This window comes from Staurois parvus, unplaced genomic scaffold (genome assembly GCF_062004578.1).
Source record: "Staurois parvus isolate SC_StPar_1 unplaced genomic scaffold, SC_StPar_1.0 ptg000151l, whole genome shotgun sequence".
Lineage (NCBI taxonomy): Eukaryota > Metazoa > Chordata > Amphibia > Anura > Ranidae > Staurois > Staurois parvus.
In genome coordinates, this window is record NW_028317947.1 from 24,009,397 (window position 1) to 24,023,374 (window position 13,978).

At 43.1% G+C, this 13,978-nt stretch overlaps 1 protein-coding gene across 1 annotated transcript in view; it reads left to right on the plus strand.

Moving 5' to 3' along the window:
* The first annotated feature begins 690 nt into the window (after positions 1-690).
* The window catches only part of LOC149464632 (thyrotropin-releasing hormone receptor-like), an 89,219-nt gene continuing 75,931 nt past the window's right edge, over positions 691-13,978 (plus strand). Inside the window, exons 1-2 of the mRNA XM_089674682.1 lie at positions 691-958; positions 1,996-2,887. Of these exons, the coding sequence (XP_089530808.1) occupies positions 2,084-2,887 (804 nt within the window). The 5' untranslated portion in view covers positions 691-958; positions 1,996-2,083. The remainder of the gene's footprint in view (positions 959-1,995; positions 2,888-13,978) is intronic.

Consider the following 13,978-nt stretch of genomic DNA (forward strand, 5'->3'; position numbering starts at 1 on the left):
GTGAGTGGAGGGGGCAAGTGGTGGAGGCTGCAGGCACTGCCTTCATGTGAGTGGAGGGGGCAAGTGGTGGAGGCTGCAGGCACTGCCTTCATGTGAGTGGAGGGGGCAAGTGGTGGAGGCTGCAGGCACTGCCTTCATGTGAGTGGAGGGGGCAAGTGGTGGAGGATGCAGGCACTGTCTTCACGTGAGTGGAGGGGGAAAGTGGAGGAGGATGCAGGCACTGTGTTCACGTGAGTGGAGGGGGAAAGTGGTGGAGGATACAGGCACTGTCTTTGTGTGAGTGGTGCAGTATGCAGGCACTGCCTTCATGTGAGTGGAGGGGGTAAGTGATGGAGGGTGCAGGCACTGCCTTCATGTGAATGGTGGAGGGTGCAGGCACTGCCTTCAAGTGAGTGGTGGAGGGTGCAGGCACTGCCTTCATGTGAGTGTTGGAGGGTGCAGGCACTCTCTTCATGTGAGTGTTGGAGGGTGCAGGCACTGCCTTCATGTGAGTGGTGGAGGGTGCAGGCACTGCCTTCATGTGAGTGTTGGAGGGTGCAGGCACTGCCTTCATGTGAGTGGTGGAGGGTGCAGGCACTGCCTTCATGTGAGTGTTGGAGGGTGCAGGCACTGCCTTCATGTGAGTGTTGGAGGGTGCAGGCACTGCCTTCATGTGAGTGTTGGAGGGTGCAGGCACTGCCTTCATGTGAGTGGTGGAGGATGCAGGCACTGTCTTCACATGGGGGCTCCATGCTGATGAGTGTAGAGCTGTATAGGAGGGGTGTGTAGAGTGTGCTGAATGACTCCCCATTCAGAGGAAGGAGTGGAGGAGAGCAGACTGCTGCCTTGCGAGCTGTCTATGGTGCTGAATCTGGAGAAGGACAAGCTGCTCCTACTGATCTCCTGCCAGTCCTGTACCTGCACCACACACAGCTCTCCTTACCACCAACCTCCCTGGACATCTGCACCACCTACAATGGTAAGGAGAACTCCTCTCTTTTTATTTCAGTGCCTTTTATTGTTAGCTTATTGCCAGCACATTCTAATAGTACTGTTGCTTTACCTAGACAGTGAAGTAGCCTTTTCCCAACTTTCAGTTAATAGTCTACAACCCATACCTGATATGGGAGATATGTGAGAATCTGAAACACTTACTGGATGCTTATATGTCTGAGACTCTTCTGCCAGAGACATGAGACTCTTCTGCCAGAGACATGAGACTCTTCTGCAAGAGGAATGAGACTCTTCTGCAAGAGGAATGAGACTCTGCAGCATTGTGAAGGCACTGCTAGAGTCTCAATGAGATTTATGGGTGCCTGTTCAATATAGACAACCAGTTTGGGTGCACTAATCCTATATAAAATATATTAGGCATAGCTGATTTTTTTTATTTGTCAAGTAATCTGATGAATTAGTGCCGGATGGTATGTGTGATGTGAACGCTTTGCACATTTTAGACGTACATTAACATTAGCAGCTTGCTTTCTCAGTAATTTGCATTGATTCCCCATCGGTAGGGCGACGGACTAAGTGTGGGAATCTGCAGGGACCGGATTAGGATCCTGGGGTCACTAGTCTTCTCGCTGAGCACCGCATTTATTTCATACAAGTGTGCATCTGCTGTTCATGCTTTCATAATCAATCATGCAAAGTAATATTGAAAAAAAAACAAAATGATGCCTAATCCTTGTATTTAATATGGTCAGCCAACAAAAAGGAAACCTGCAAAACACACAGTTTGCTTCATTTGTTTATTTCCCAGCTGTTTTTGGGTTCAGAATTTTCAGGATCACTGATACAGAGCCATCCATTCAGAAAGTCAGTGACTCAGAAAGTACGGAAGCTGCAGGATAGGTATGACAGCCAGGCAACTAGCATTTTCTGTTAGTAAAGGGAGCCTACATATTTTTCTTGGTACACGTCTCCTTTTGAACCTGTGCCATTACCTGAATCCTTATTGTCATTCTCTGCACACCTCTGAGTGCTTTCTAATAAAAAGAATTTGTTTCTGAACAGGGAAGCTGGATTTGAGCAAGGTGTACCTCCAACAGCCACAACTGTATTGGTTTTCCACTGCTGCCAAATCCCCATAAAACTTTCAGGCATGGATAACTTTACAGCGCCTCTGGGTGTACATATGGCAAACGAAACAGAGATCAACCAGACTTTGGACAATATGCCCCAGAATGCTTTAGAGGTCCAGGTTGTCACCATCTTCTTAGTTCTTTTGATCTGTGGAGTTGGGATTGCTGGCAACATAATGGTGGTTCTGGTGGTCTTGAGAACCAAACACATGATGACCCCAACCAACTGCTATCTGGTCAGCTTGGCCATTGCTGACCTGATAGTCTTGTTGGCTGCGGGGCTTCCCAACATCTCAGAAGTGGTCGCCTCTTGGGTCTACGGCTATGTTGGCTGTCTGTGCATCACTTATCTACAATACCTTGGCATCAACATTTCAGCTTGTTCGATCACAGCATTTACCGTGGAGCGTTATATAGCCATCTGCCACTCCATAAAAGCCCAATTTATCTGCACAGTGTCCAGAGCCAAGAAGATCATTGCCTTTGTGTGGATGTTCACCTCAGTGTACTGTGTCATGTGGTTCTTTTTGGTCGACACCAAGGAAGTCAAATTTGCTGATGGAATCCAAGTCAGCTGTGGCTACAGGGTGCCCAGGAACTTGTATACACCCATCTACTTTTTGGACTTCACCATATTCTATGTTATCCCTCTGGTCCTTGCTACGGTTTTGTATGGTTTGATAGCGCGGATATTGTTCATGAACCCATTGCCTTCTAACCCTCAGGATCTTAGCAGGATGAGTTCCAAACACCACGGGAAGCCCTATAACTCCATTAAGCTTTCTTGCAAAGGCAACAAAAATACAGTCAGTTCCAGAAAACAAGTGAGTACTTTTTTATTTCTAACCCCTGGCTAAATCAATCCAGATAATAAAGCTGATCTCCAGGAACTATCTGTATTGCATTGTTATATTGGTCTAGCTAGACTCAATGTAAGTACACATATCTCATACCTGATGAGCTGCTGGGGAAACTGACAATCATTGTAGTTGTCTGCACTACTACAGAGGTAGCCATGATCTTCCGGGTCCTGCGCAAAAGGCTTCCCCTCTACACAGAAAACACAGGGGATCACTTGCTCAGCACCGCCGCCAATCATAGAACACCTTGTAGTTTTTGTCAATGAATACAAGATGTTCTCCAATTGGACAAGGTGGTGATTTCACAAGAATAAAACCCAACAGCCTCAAAGAGGACCTGTCAGGATAAAAATACTAAAGCTTTCCTTGCTAACTTGTTTATAAAGGTTCAAGCAATGGCATTGTCATGTTTATCCATATTTTACCTCTTGGTGGGTCACTGACCAGAAACCAGCATGCAGGTCAGGAGTCTCATCACTTTGTGGTTGTGTCTCCCATCTTTCTGCCCTAACCTGCTTCCTTTAAATATCAAAGACTAGCCACCTCCTAGCAGAAGACTTTGAAAAAGGTCCTAGCATTGACCAAGTCCAGCAGGACAACTCAGCCTTTCTCAAACGTTTTACCTGTGAGAAATCCCTGAAATCTCTTTTAGGTCTTAGGGAACCCCTAATAAAACCAATTCATTGGGAGTTAATGTGAAAAATGCCCTTGGTCAGTGGGCAGTAGGAAGAATACCTACAACAGTCTACAGTAAATGGAACCCTTTACAGATAGCTAAAAAGATCACTGGTTTCATGACTTTGCCGTGTAATGTTGGTCCTGGGACTATGCAGATACCATGAAATAGAAGTTCAATTATTCTCAACTCAAGGAACCCATGGCAACCTTTAAAGGAGCCTTAGGATTCCAAAGACGCCTGGTTGAGAATGGCTGAGACAACTGCTATGAATTGTGTGCTTCTTAAGCTCTCATCTCAATTTTAACTTCTATACCAGGCAGTTATTGGTAGGACTATTCTGTCTTGATCTCACTCACTATTCCAGGGTTGCTGTAGTGAAGCCCACATGCGACAAGGTGTTGTACAGTATTATGTATCCATTCTGATAGAGCTGCTCCAAGTACTGGAGGCATTGGACGCAAACCTGGCATTTTTTTATATTAGGTTCAACATGTGTTGTTGGCTGTGGTGTAACATTATTGTACCATTTTTTTTTTGTTTTGAATAGAGACTTAGAATTAGAACCACTGTTGATTTTTTTCTTCTGCTAGTTGGAGCTCCATTAGATCAATTTCCTCTCACTTCCTGTCATGGTGACAACAGTTTTACCACAGAGGAAATAAGGGAAAACTCCAACAGGGACGCAGATTTGTTTTTTCCCGTATTATATGAAAATGTAGAACCTGTTGCATTTTTTGCAATGGTGCATTGCATCACAGGTGTCCATTGGGGTGACGTTCAGAATAAACTGACCCATGGTACTGTATAATGTTTTGTAATAAATTTTACTTGGATTGAAAACTATGCTTACCAGCTCCATCAATCATTCTGCAAATATAGTCAACTAACAAGCCAGACGTTGACTATTGATTTTGCCCATCAATAGTCCACAGATTAGATGACCCTTCTTTCGAAACATTTTGACACTTTTAAAGGGTCAGTACACCTGAAAGGGATAACTAAGTAATAATTGAATCTTGGTGGCCCCTAACGTTTCATAGGTCTTGGAGAATCCAATGGTGAGATTCCCCCTGCCATAATTCCTCAGTCAGTTTATGACCAGGGATGAGCTTGAGTGTCCTCTGAGCTCATCTCTGATCTGAACTCCAAACTCTTTTTCATACTCCAGAAAGCTGCTGACTGGGTCTTTTTTCTGTAAGCTGTTGGGTGGGGAATGACCTGGCCCTCAGCCCATTAGAATGTAAAAAAAGCTGGAATTTAGATTAGGGATGAGTTTGGAGGACACCTGAGCTCTTCTCTACTTCTGACCACCTGGGAGTTTTGGATGTTCCTGCTCACCCTTGTGTGTTCCAGCTCTTCCTATTACAATCTCCATAATATAAAATAAATGCAAATCCAGCAGGGATGGTGGGAACCCCTCATAATGGGTACAGCAGGTTTGCAGCCCCAGAAACCCAGCACAGGGACCTCACCAATAAAGGACTATCAGGGGGTTTACCTCTCCAACCTTTACCAAACAATTAAATATACATTCAGGATGGACTGACCCTTTAAACTGATTTAGACATTCATTAGTGCCCAGTATATAGTGTATTACATATCCTCTTTTTCCAGTTGCTAGCCTCCAGAAGAGAAGGATGACCTTACAGGTCGCACACATTGTATCCATAATGTAGCAAGTCTCCCCAACAGAATTAACCGCACAGCACATCCTATAAACACATGGAATCCAATCCTTGTCAGGTGCGATGATTTCCCATCAAAGCAGAGTAACAATGATATTTATTCATCGTGAGGGAACAGCTGCTTCCATCAGCACGCTCATGTAATCATCTCAAATTGTGTTGATTTTCTGTTCCAGCCCTGCTCGAGTCCTAAAATTATTCTCATATAATACGGCTTATTTATATTACAGAATTAACATATGCCATTTGATTCCTGTAACAAAGTACTACTGCCCTTAATATCTGGTGATCTTCATAGATCCTTCCTTCTTGTGCCTGCCCTCTACTTCTGTAATTGCTGGCTTCTGGAGACACACCATAGAGCAGTCTATAGGCTTGTTTACATCAGTTTCTCCCTCTGAAGAGCAATCCATGGTGGATCATGTTTCTGAGGGCATATGACAAGCAGTTAAGGAGGAGTTGTTACCCCCACATCACCCTAAAACTTTGCAACTCCACAGTTGTGGGCAGTCCCATTCAGTGGGTGGCACTGCCGGGCAAAGACAACAGGAAGGGGGGAGGGATAATGTTTGCTGCTCCAAGTTGCAAAGTAATGCAGTTGTGGCATCTGTACCACCCTATCAGTTGCTTTTGCAGCTAAGCAGGGATTGGTTGGATGTGGTAAAAACATGGATCGACCACGTGTTTTTACTGCACCCCAAACCCCAAGTGTAAACATAGCCTTAGAAAGTCACTTTTCTGGTACTCATGAGAAGGCTGTTTCACTTGACCTAGAATTACGCTATGGATAGGCAAGACAAAGAGTATCTATTTCATGTATCATGGACTCATGAGAAGGCTGCTCTGGGTTCTGGATCACTGAACCTAGAATTACCCTATGTATCATGGACTCATGAGAAGGCTTCTCCGGGGTTCAGGATCACTGAACCTAGAATTACCCTATGGATAGGCAAGTCAAAGAGTGTATCTGTTTCATGTATCATGGACTCATGAGAAGGCTGCTCCGGGGTTCTGGATCACTGAACCTAGAATTACCCTATGCATAGGCAAGACAAAGAGTATCTATTTCATGTATCATGGACTCATGAGAAGGCTGCTCTGGGGTTCCGGATCACTGAACCTAGAATTACCATATGGATAGGCAAGTCAAATAGTGTATCTGTTTCATGTTTCAGGGACTCATGAGAAGGCTGCTCCGGGGTTCTGGATCACTGAACCTAGAGTTACCCTATGGATAGGCAAGCCAAAGAATGTATCTGTTTCATGTATCATGGACTCATGAGAAGGATGCTTTGGGGATCCGGATCACTGAAAATAGAATTACCCTATGAATAGGGAAGCCAAAGAGTGTATCTGTTTCCCAGAAAAAGGCATTATTGTGAATCTAAAGGCAGACGTTTGTTTTATCTTAATGCATTCTCTCCACCTGATCTCAATCATGTGATGCACATGATCGCAGAGACTATTTCTGCTCTCTCTCCTCATTGGCTCAGAGACAGCCAGCATTGGCAGAGTCATGATCTGTGTGTCAATGCACACACAGAGCCAGCTCAGGAGTGAGCACACATGAGTGATCCCATTGCAAGCGGCTTGCTATGGGGGCACTTGATGGGAAGGGGAGGAGCCAGGAGCACTGGCTGGGAAGCTGAGAAGAGTATCAGGGCAGCTCTGTGCAAAACAATTACACAGAACAGGTAAGTAAAACATGTTTGTTATTTTTACAAAATGATCCTTTACGATCACTTTCAAGTAAACCTAAAAGTTCATTTTTGAATGATTTGTTAGAGTGGCGAGGTGTTAGAATCTCTGTCATGTTTTTATCGTTGTCTGCTCCTGTTAGGGAGATTCACCCTCTCCGATTCATTCCTGGGGATCAGGACAAAGTGAGAGGGAAATCCCGAATTCTGAGCTGTGACCAGAACAGGAAAATAGAGGAAATCTTCCAATGGGGACATTTGTCCAAGAAGGGATTTCCCTTAAATTGGATATTTAGTCTCCATATTGAGTCTACGGGACAGAATGAGACACTGAGGGCAAAAAAAAAAAAAAGACTGCAGTTACCACCCTATTACTGCCAACAATTGCCACAGGACAGACAGCAATCTGACATTCTATAAAACCCCAAAAACTCTTAGCCTTTTAATTCTGATGCAGTCAGTGCTTCCTGTAGGGATTTAAAGGTGGTGCCAGTGTGTGGGGGGCCCGGGGAAATCTTGAATTGCTTTTAAGTCTGGTAACGTTCATCACACTTACCTAAAGGATATGCGTCACACCATCTACCTTTAGTTTTGTACCTGCAAATGTTTTAATGCCTGCTCTTTTCTCTCACAGCGCAGTGTTCTGTGCTGGCAGAGCTGAGTAACAGCCACACCCCTCAACACAAGCATCCTCCCGACAGAGGACAGAGGGGGCGTACCTGAGCAGGTCTGTTACTGAGTGCACATGATCTAATGCAGGCCATAGACGGGTCGAAAACCATCCGTTTAAAAAAAAAAAAAACGAAAAATCGGTCGTTCAATAGGCCGACATTACCACTAACAGTAAAAAAAAAAAAATCTGCCGATTTTCGTCCCGTCTACGGCCGGCATTTAATTACTTCTGTCCCTGCAGAGAGCTCCGCTATTATATTTGACATGAAAAAGTATTGCGGTTGCAACATTGTATCCATTTGTATCCATTTTGGATACAGATGTTTTTATTCGGATACAAATAGATACATTGTTGCAACCGCAAGACTTTTTCATGTCAAATATAATAGCGGACTGGAATTCTTCTTCTTTTTCTACTTTTTCTTCTTCTTCTTGCAGGTCACGGCTCATGCGCAGATTTTTTATCGGTAAAAAGATTGTCCGATTTGCCCATCATTGCCGGGAAAATCGGCCGATAGGCAAAATCTGCTGATCTTTTTCCAACTTCACTGATAAAAAAATGTGCCAAAACCCCGACAAATGGCCGACCAATTAAACTACTAATGGTGCGAAAATCAACCGTTTTTTTTTTCAGGCAAAGAATCGGCCGATTTTCGACCCATCTATGGTCTGCATAACTCTGGTGCCCATTGGACTGCACAAACATGATTTGTCTTCTTTCACTACTGGGGGTGGGAAGGCTGAAAAACGTTGTTAGTACCGAATCTGCGTAGCTATTTGTGGGCATTCAGCTGGGCTGTGCCCCAAAATGAGAAGACATTGATATAGAAACGTCCCTCTGCTTGGTTATAAGCCAAGTCACATGCTGGTTTCTTAGATTTTAAGGTACTGTGATCGCAAGATATTCCCAGCTCTATCCATCTATTATAGCAACAATCTACTTTCTGGATGGTTATGCCAGCTCAGAGATGACACGATTATGTAAATCCTGGTGCCTGTGTGGTTCTTGGCTGTGTTTACAAATGTCTGACACAGATCAGCCCCTGCTATAGCCACCTTTCTGACTTACTACACAGTTACAATGTACCGTTTACTCACAGGGGAGAGGAGACTGAAGAAATGTTTCTTCCTGCCTGCAGCAGACTGATGACATCTCAGACTAAGCAAAATCACCTAACTAGAATTTCATTATTGCTTCCTAGTAATGAAAAGTAGTTTTATCAATAATACTGTTGCTGTGTATTGTGGCCTGTTGGAAATGTATTCATGCAGACTTGTACTGAAAGTCATCTCTTCCACTCTACATGGCAAGAATTCATTACATTTGGTGGTAGACACGATGATTGTATAAAGGTCTCTATCCCTACAGACTCCTTATAATTTCGGATACCAGATATTTCCTTTATGAAATGGATAGATAAAGGCCTGATGACACAACAGGGGTGCGTACATTCGAGGATTTAGAAAAGGAACACTCTCTACCAAAGGGAGACAGAATTACTTATATAAGACTTGTACTAAAAGGTCCATTTTAAGCTGTATAGGGGTCTTTCACACTTGTGGTTGGGGATGGTAAAACCTCATGGTTCAGCTTTTACCGCCCCATAAACGCTCCCTCCTTTTTTAAGATGTATAGGAGTCTTTCACACTTGTGGTTGGGGATGGTAAAATCCCATGGTTCAGCTTTTACTGCCCCATAACTGCACCCCCATTTAGCTGGGGGTGTACACATACTTTTCTTCACAGCCAGAATTTCCCCCCCTATCTCTTATTATACCCCTTATCGTATATCTCCTATTCACACTCCATGTGACCCATTCAAGTGAATGGGGCCGCTCTGCAAGCACCCCGCAACTGCGTGCAATGCGCTAGTGCAGGGTCCGAAAGGTTAAATGACAGGGCAGCACAGTGGCTAAATGGTTAGCACTTCCTCCTGGCAGTACTGGGGTCGTTGGTTCAAATCCCGACCACGGCACCACCTGCCTGGAGTTTGCATGTTCTCCCTGTGCCTGCGTGGGTTTCCTCCGGGTACTCCGGTTTCCTCCCACACTCCAAAGACATGCTGGTAGGGTAATTGGCTTCTGTCTAAATTGGCCTTAGTATGTGTATGTATGAATGTGAGTTAGGGACCTTAGATTGTACACCCCTTGAGGGTTAGGGACTGATGTGAATGTACAATATATATGTAAATTGAAGGCGCTATATAAGTACCTGAAATAAATATGTAAATAAAATAAATAAAATTCAAATGCTCTTTGAAGAGCAATCCAAACATGGAACACTCTTCAGAGACCAAAGGTATTGTGAACTAGCCATTACAACTACTTTTCACACAAAGAAAAGAATAATCAGACACTTTCCACAGAGCTGATTCACACATGTGCGGTGCGGATTGAAGCTCAGGTTTCACAGCTAATTGATACAGTATTTGTTCACCGGTTCATGTCCAATCAGGTTCAGGACAGGATCAGCTCAGGATTATCCTGTTCACACATATGGGGTTTAGAAACCGTTCCCATAGAAGTCAATAGCCTCTAATCTGCACCTGAACCTGAAGGCACTGCTTAGAAATCGTACAGGACTCTTTTTCAATCCACAGGATCAGCTCAGGATTATCTTGTTCACACATATGGGGTTTAGAAACAGTTCCCATAGAAGTCAATGGCCTGTAATCCGCACCTGAACCTGAAGGCACTGCTTAGAAATCGTACAGGACTCTTTTTCAATCCACAGGATCAGCTCAGGATTATCTTGTTCACACATATGGGGTTTAGAAACAGTTCCCATAGAAGTCAATGGCCTGTAATCCGCACCTGAACCTGAAGGCACTGCTTAGAAATCGTACAGGACTCTTTTTCAATCCACAGGATCAGCTCAGGATTATCTTGTTCACACATATGGGGTTTAGAAACAGTTCCCATAGAAGTCAATGGCCTGTAATCTGCACCAGAACCTGAAGATACTGCTCAGAAATCTGACAGGACTCTTTTTCAATCCACACTGAATCCGCAGCGCCAGTGCACCAGACATATGCGAACAGGCACCATAGGAAGCCATGGTATTTCACACATCATGCGGATTGGATGCGATTCAAACCACATCCAATCCGCATATATGTGAACGGCACACAAGCTTCTACATTATATTTCTATATATAACGTGTGACAGAAATGTATCCTTTTAGTTTCCTCTAAGATCCTGCATCCATCACCTTCTACCAGATGGCAGCCTATAGGTTTGTTTTATGACAGATTTATATATGATCCTTGACTGGCACCAGGCAGATGTGTTTAACGGACTCACTGAGTGATTGGCCAAATGACAGGCTGATTGATGAAATTATTGATTTTCATTCAGATCACCTGACACTGGAGCGGTGAGATAAACTCTGACCTCAATAGACAGACCTTTGTTTTTACTATCACATTCCATGAGAATTGGTTTTATAAACTCCTGATTGGACTCAATAATATACAGAGGGGAGGGTTGGAGCTGAAGGTCATTTTGCACCTAAATGGGTTTGCAGTCTTTCGGCTATATTACCTATTGACTGAAGTCCATTTGCACACCAGGGAAAGAGCAAAAATAGTCCTGCACCGTTCTTTTCATGAAATGTCTTCGGGTTTTATTGCAGTTTGATTTTTGTCATCATCAGCGCAGTCATAGTGCGGGTTCTGTAGCGATGGAACTGAACGTGACTTCATTATTCAGTATCAGTCTATGTACTATACCATCCAGGAGCTGCCTGCCACCTGTGATCATACGTGTTCAATGAATGATTGTGCATGGTCCATTACAGGCGGCTCCCATGTCCCATGTGTCTTAACACTCACACTGTCGCTGGGCTGCATTTGCTGATCAGGCATAAATGAGTCCTTTATCAATCATTAAATGGCAAGACTAAAATAGATTTATGATGCTGAGCATGGGTTGTGCAATCAATATAACCGGAGTGGCTTGGATGTCCTTCCATATTTGTGGCTTGAGGCCAAACTCTGGGCAAATGGCTGAATACACTTCTGATATATATATAAGATGCTATTTTTACTACCAAAGGATTTCTATTTGCCATCCAGTTTTCAGATGGACACAGCTCATTTATAAATTGCAATCCTATCTGGCAGGCGACTCTACTTCTGAGCTTTCTAATCTCCCATACACCCGGGCCTCTACCTATGAGACGTTGGATGCCCAACTTGGCCATATCCTATGCCATTTACCAAGTCTGGAGCTAAAGCCAGCTAAAGAATCTTAGGAATGGGAATTGCGAACTCTATTTTATTAACGTGTATCACCTAATAATATACTGCAGATGACCACAACACATACAGTAGCATACACCTAGCTATGTGGCACTGTGCATGTGGGATAACAACAACAGGACAGAGATACTCTGCCACCAGACTTCACATATGCACCGAATCGGCAATAGTTAACCGCTTTACCCACATGGAAGAAAAATATATGCCCTGTTGCAGTATTTCTGCTATACAGAGGCAGTATCTATATAGAAGAAAAATATATTTGAAATATATTTTAAAAATATTCTTCCAAATATATACAATATAATATTAAATAATTAAGTAATAAAAATATTCTTCCCAAACATAAATTTGAAAATCTACAATTTCGGCCATATTCAATATATATATATATACATACAGTTGTGTTCAAAATAATAGCAGTCAGACATCACTAACGAGATCAATCACTGTTTTTGGTAGAAATGATATTTCTACATGGCACATAATTTACTAGCAGGTGTAGAGTAATAGAAATCCAACAGACCCAACAGTCATGACATGCATGCTGCTGATTCTGTGTAATTGAATCACTCATTGAAAAGGGCATGTTCAAAATAATAGCAGTGTGGAGTTCTATTAGTGAGGTCATTCATTCTTTGAAAGACAGGTGGCAATTATTGCCCTTATTTAAGGAAGGAAGGCAGCAAATGTTGTACATGCTGGTTACAGTGCATTTCTCTCTGAAATTCTGAGGAAAATGGGTCGTTCCAGACATTGGTCAGAAGAACAGCGTACCTTGATTAAAAAGTTGATTGGAGAGGGGAAAACATATAAAGAAGTGCAGAAAATGATCGGCTGCTCAGCTAAAATGATCGCAAATGCTTTAAAATGGCAACCAAAACCTGAAAGACGTGGAAGAAAGCGAAAAACTACCATTCGAATGGATAGAAGAATAGCCAAAATGGCAAGGACTCAGCCAACAATCAGCTCCAGGAAGATCAAAGAAGGTGTAAAGTTTCCTGTGAGGACTGTTACAATTAGAAGACGCCTATGTGAAGCCAAGCTATCTGCAAGAAGCCCCCGCAAAGTCCCACTGTTGGAAAAAAGACATGTGCTGAAGAGGTTACAATTTGCCAAAGAGCACATTGACTGGCCTAAAGAGAAATGGTGCAACATTTTGTGGACTGATGGAAGTAAGATTTTCTTTTTGAGTCTAGTGGCCGGAGACAGTTTGTCAGACGACCCCCAAACACTGAATTCAAGCCACAGTACACTGTGAAGACAGTGAAGCATGGTGGTGCAAGCATCATGATATGGGGATGTTTCTCATACTATGGTGTTGGGCCTATTTATCGCATACCAGGGATCATGGATCAGTTTGAATACATCAGAATACTTGAAGAGGTCATGCTGCCTTATGCTGAAGAAGAAATGCCCTTGAAATGGGGGTTCCAACAAGACAACGACCCCAAACACACCAGTAAACGTGCAACATCTTGGTTCCAGACCAACAAGATTGACTTTATGGAGTGGCCAGCCCAATCCCCGGATCTTAATCCAATAGAAAACTTGTGGGGTGACATCAAAAATGCAGTTTCTGAGGCAAAACCAAGAAATAGAGAAGAACTGTGGAATGTAGTCCAATCATCCTGGGCTGGAATACCTGATCACAGGGGCCAGAAGTTGGGTGACTCCATGCAACACAGATGTACAGCAGTTCTCAGAAACAGTGCGACTACAACCAAATATTCATGAAGTCATTCAAAGGAAAGCAAAATCTTCAAACATTTTTCAGTTTATATAGTGAATGTTTGAGTTTGGAAAGAAGAATACAAACACTGCGATTTTTTTGAACAATAATATTCACTTTTCTTCAATTTTTTTAAGGAACAACACAAATTTGATATATTTTTCTTCATGTTTTGATTTGGAATAGAATGTGTTGTGTTCCCAATGCATTTGTGTGGATGGAAATAAAAGCTATTAGAAGGATTTTGAGCTTTATTCACTTTTTTCAACACACTGCTATTATTTTGAACCCAACTGTATATACATACACGCACACACACACACACACA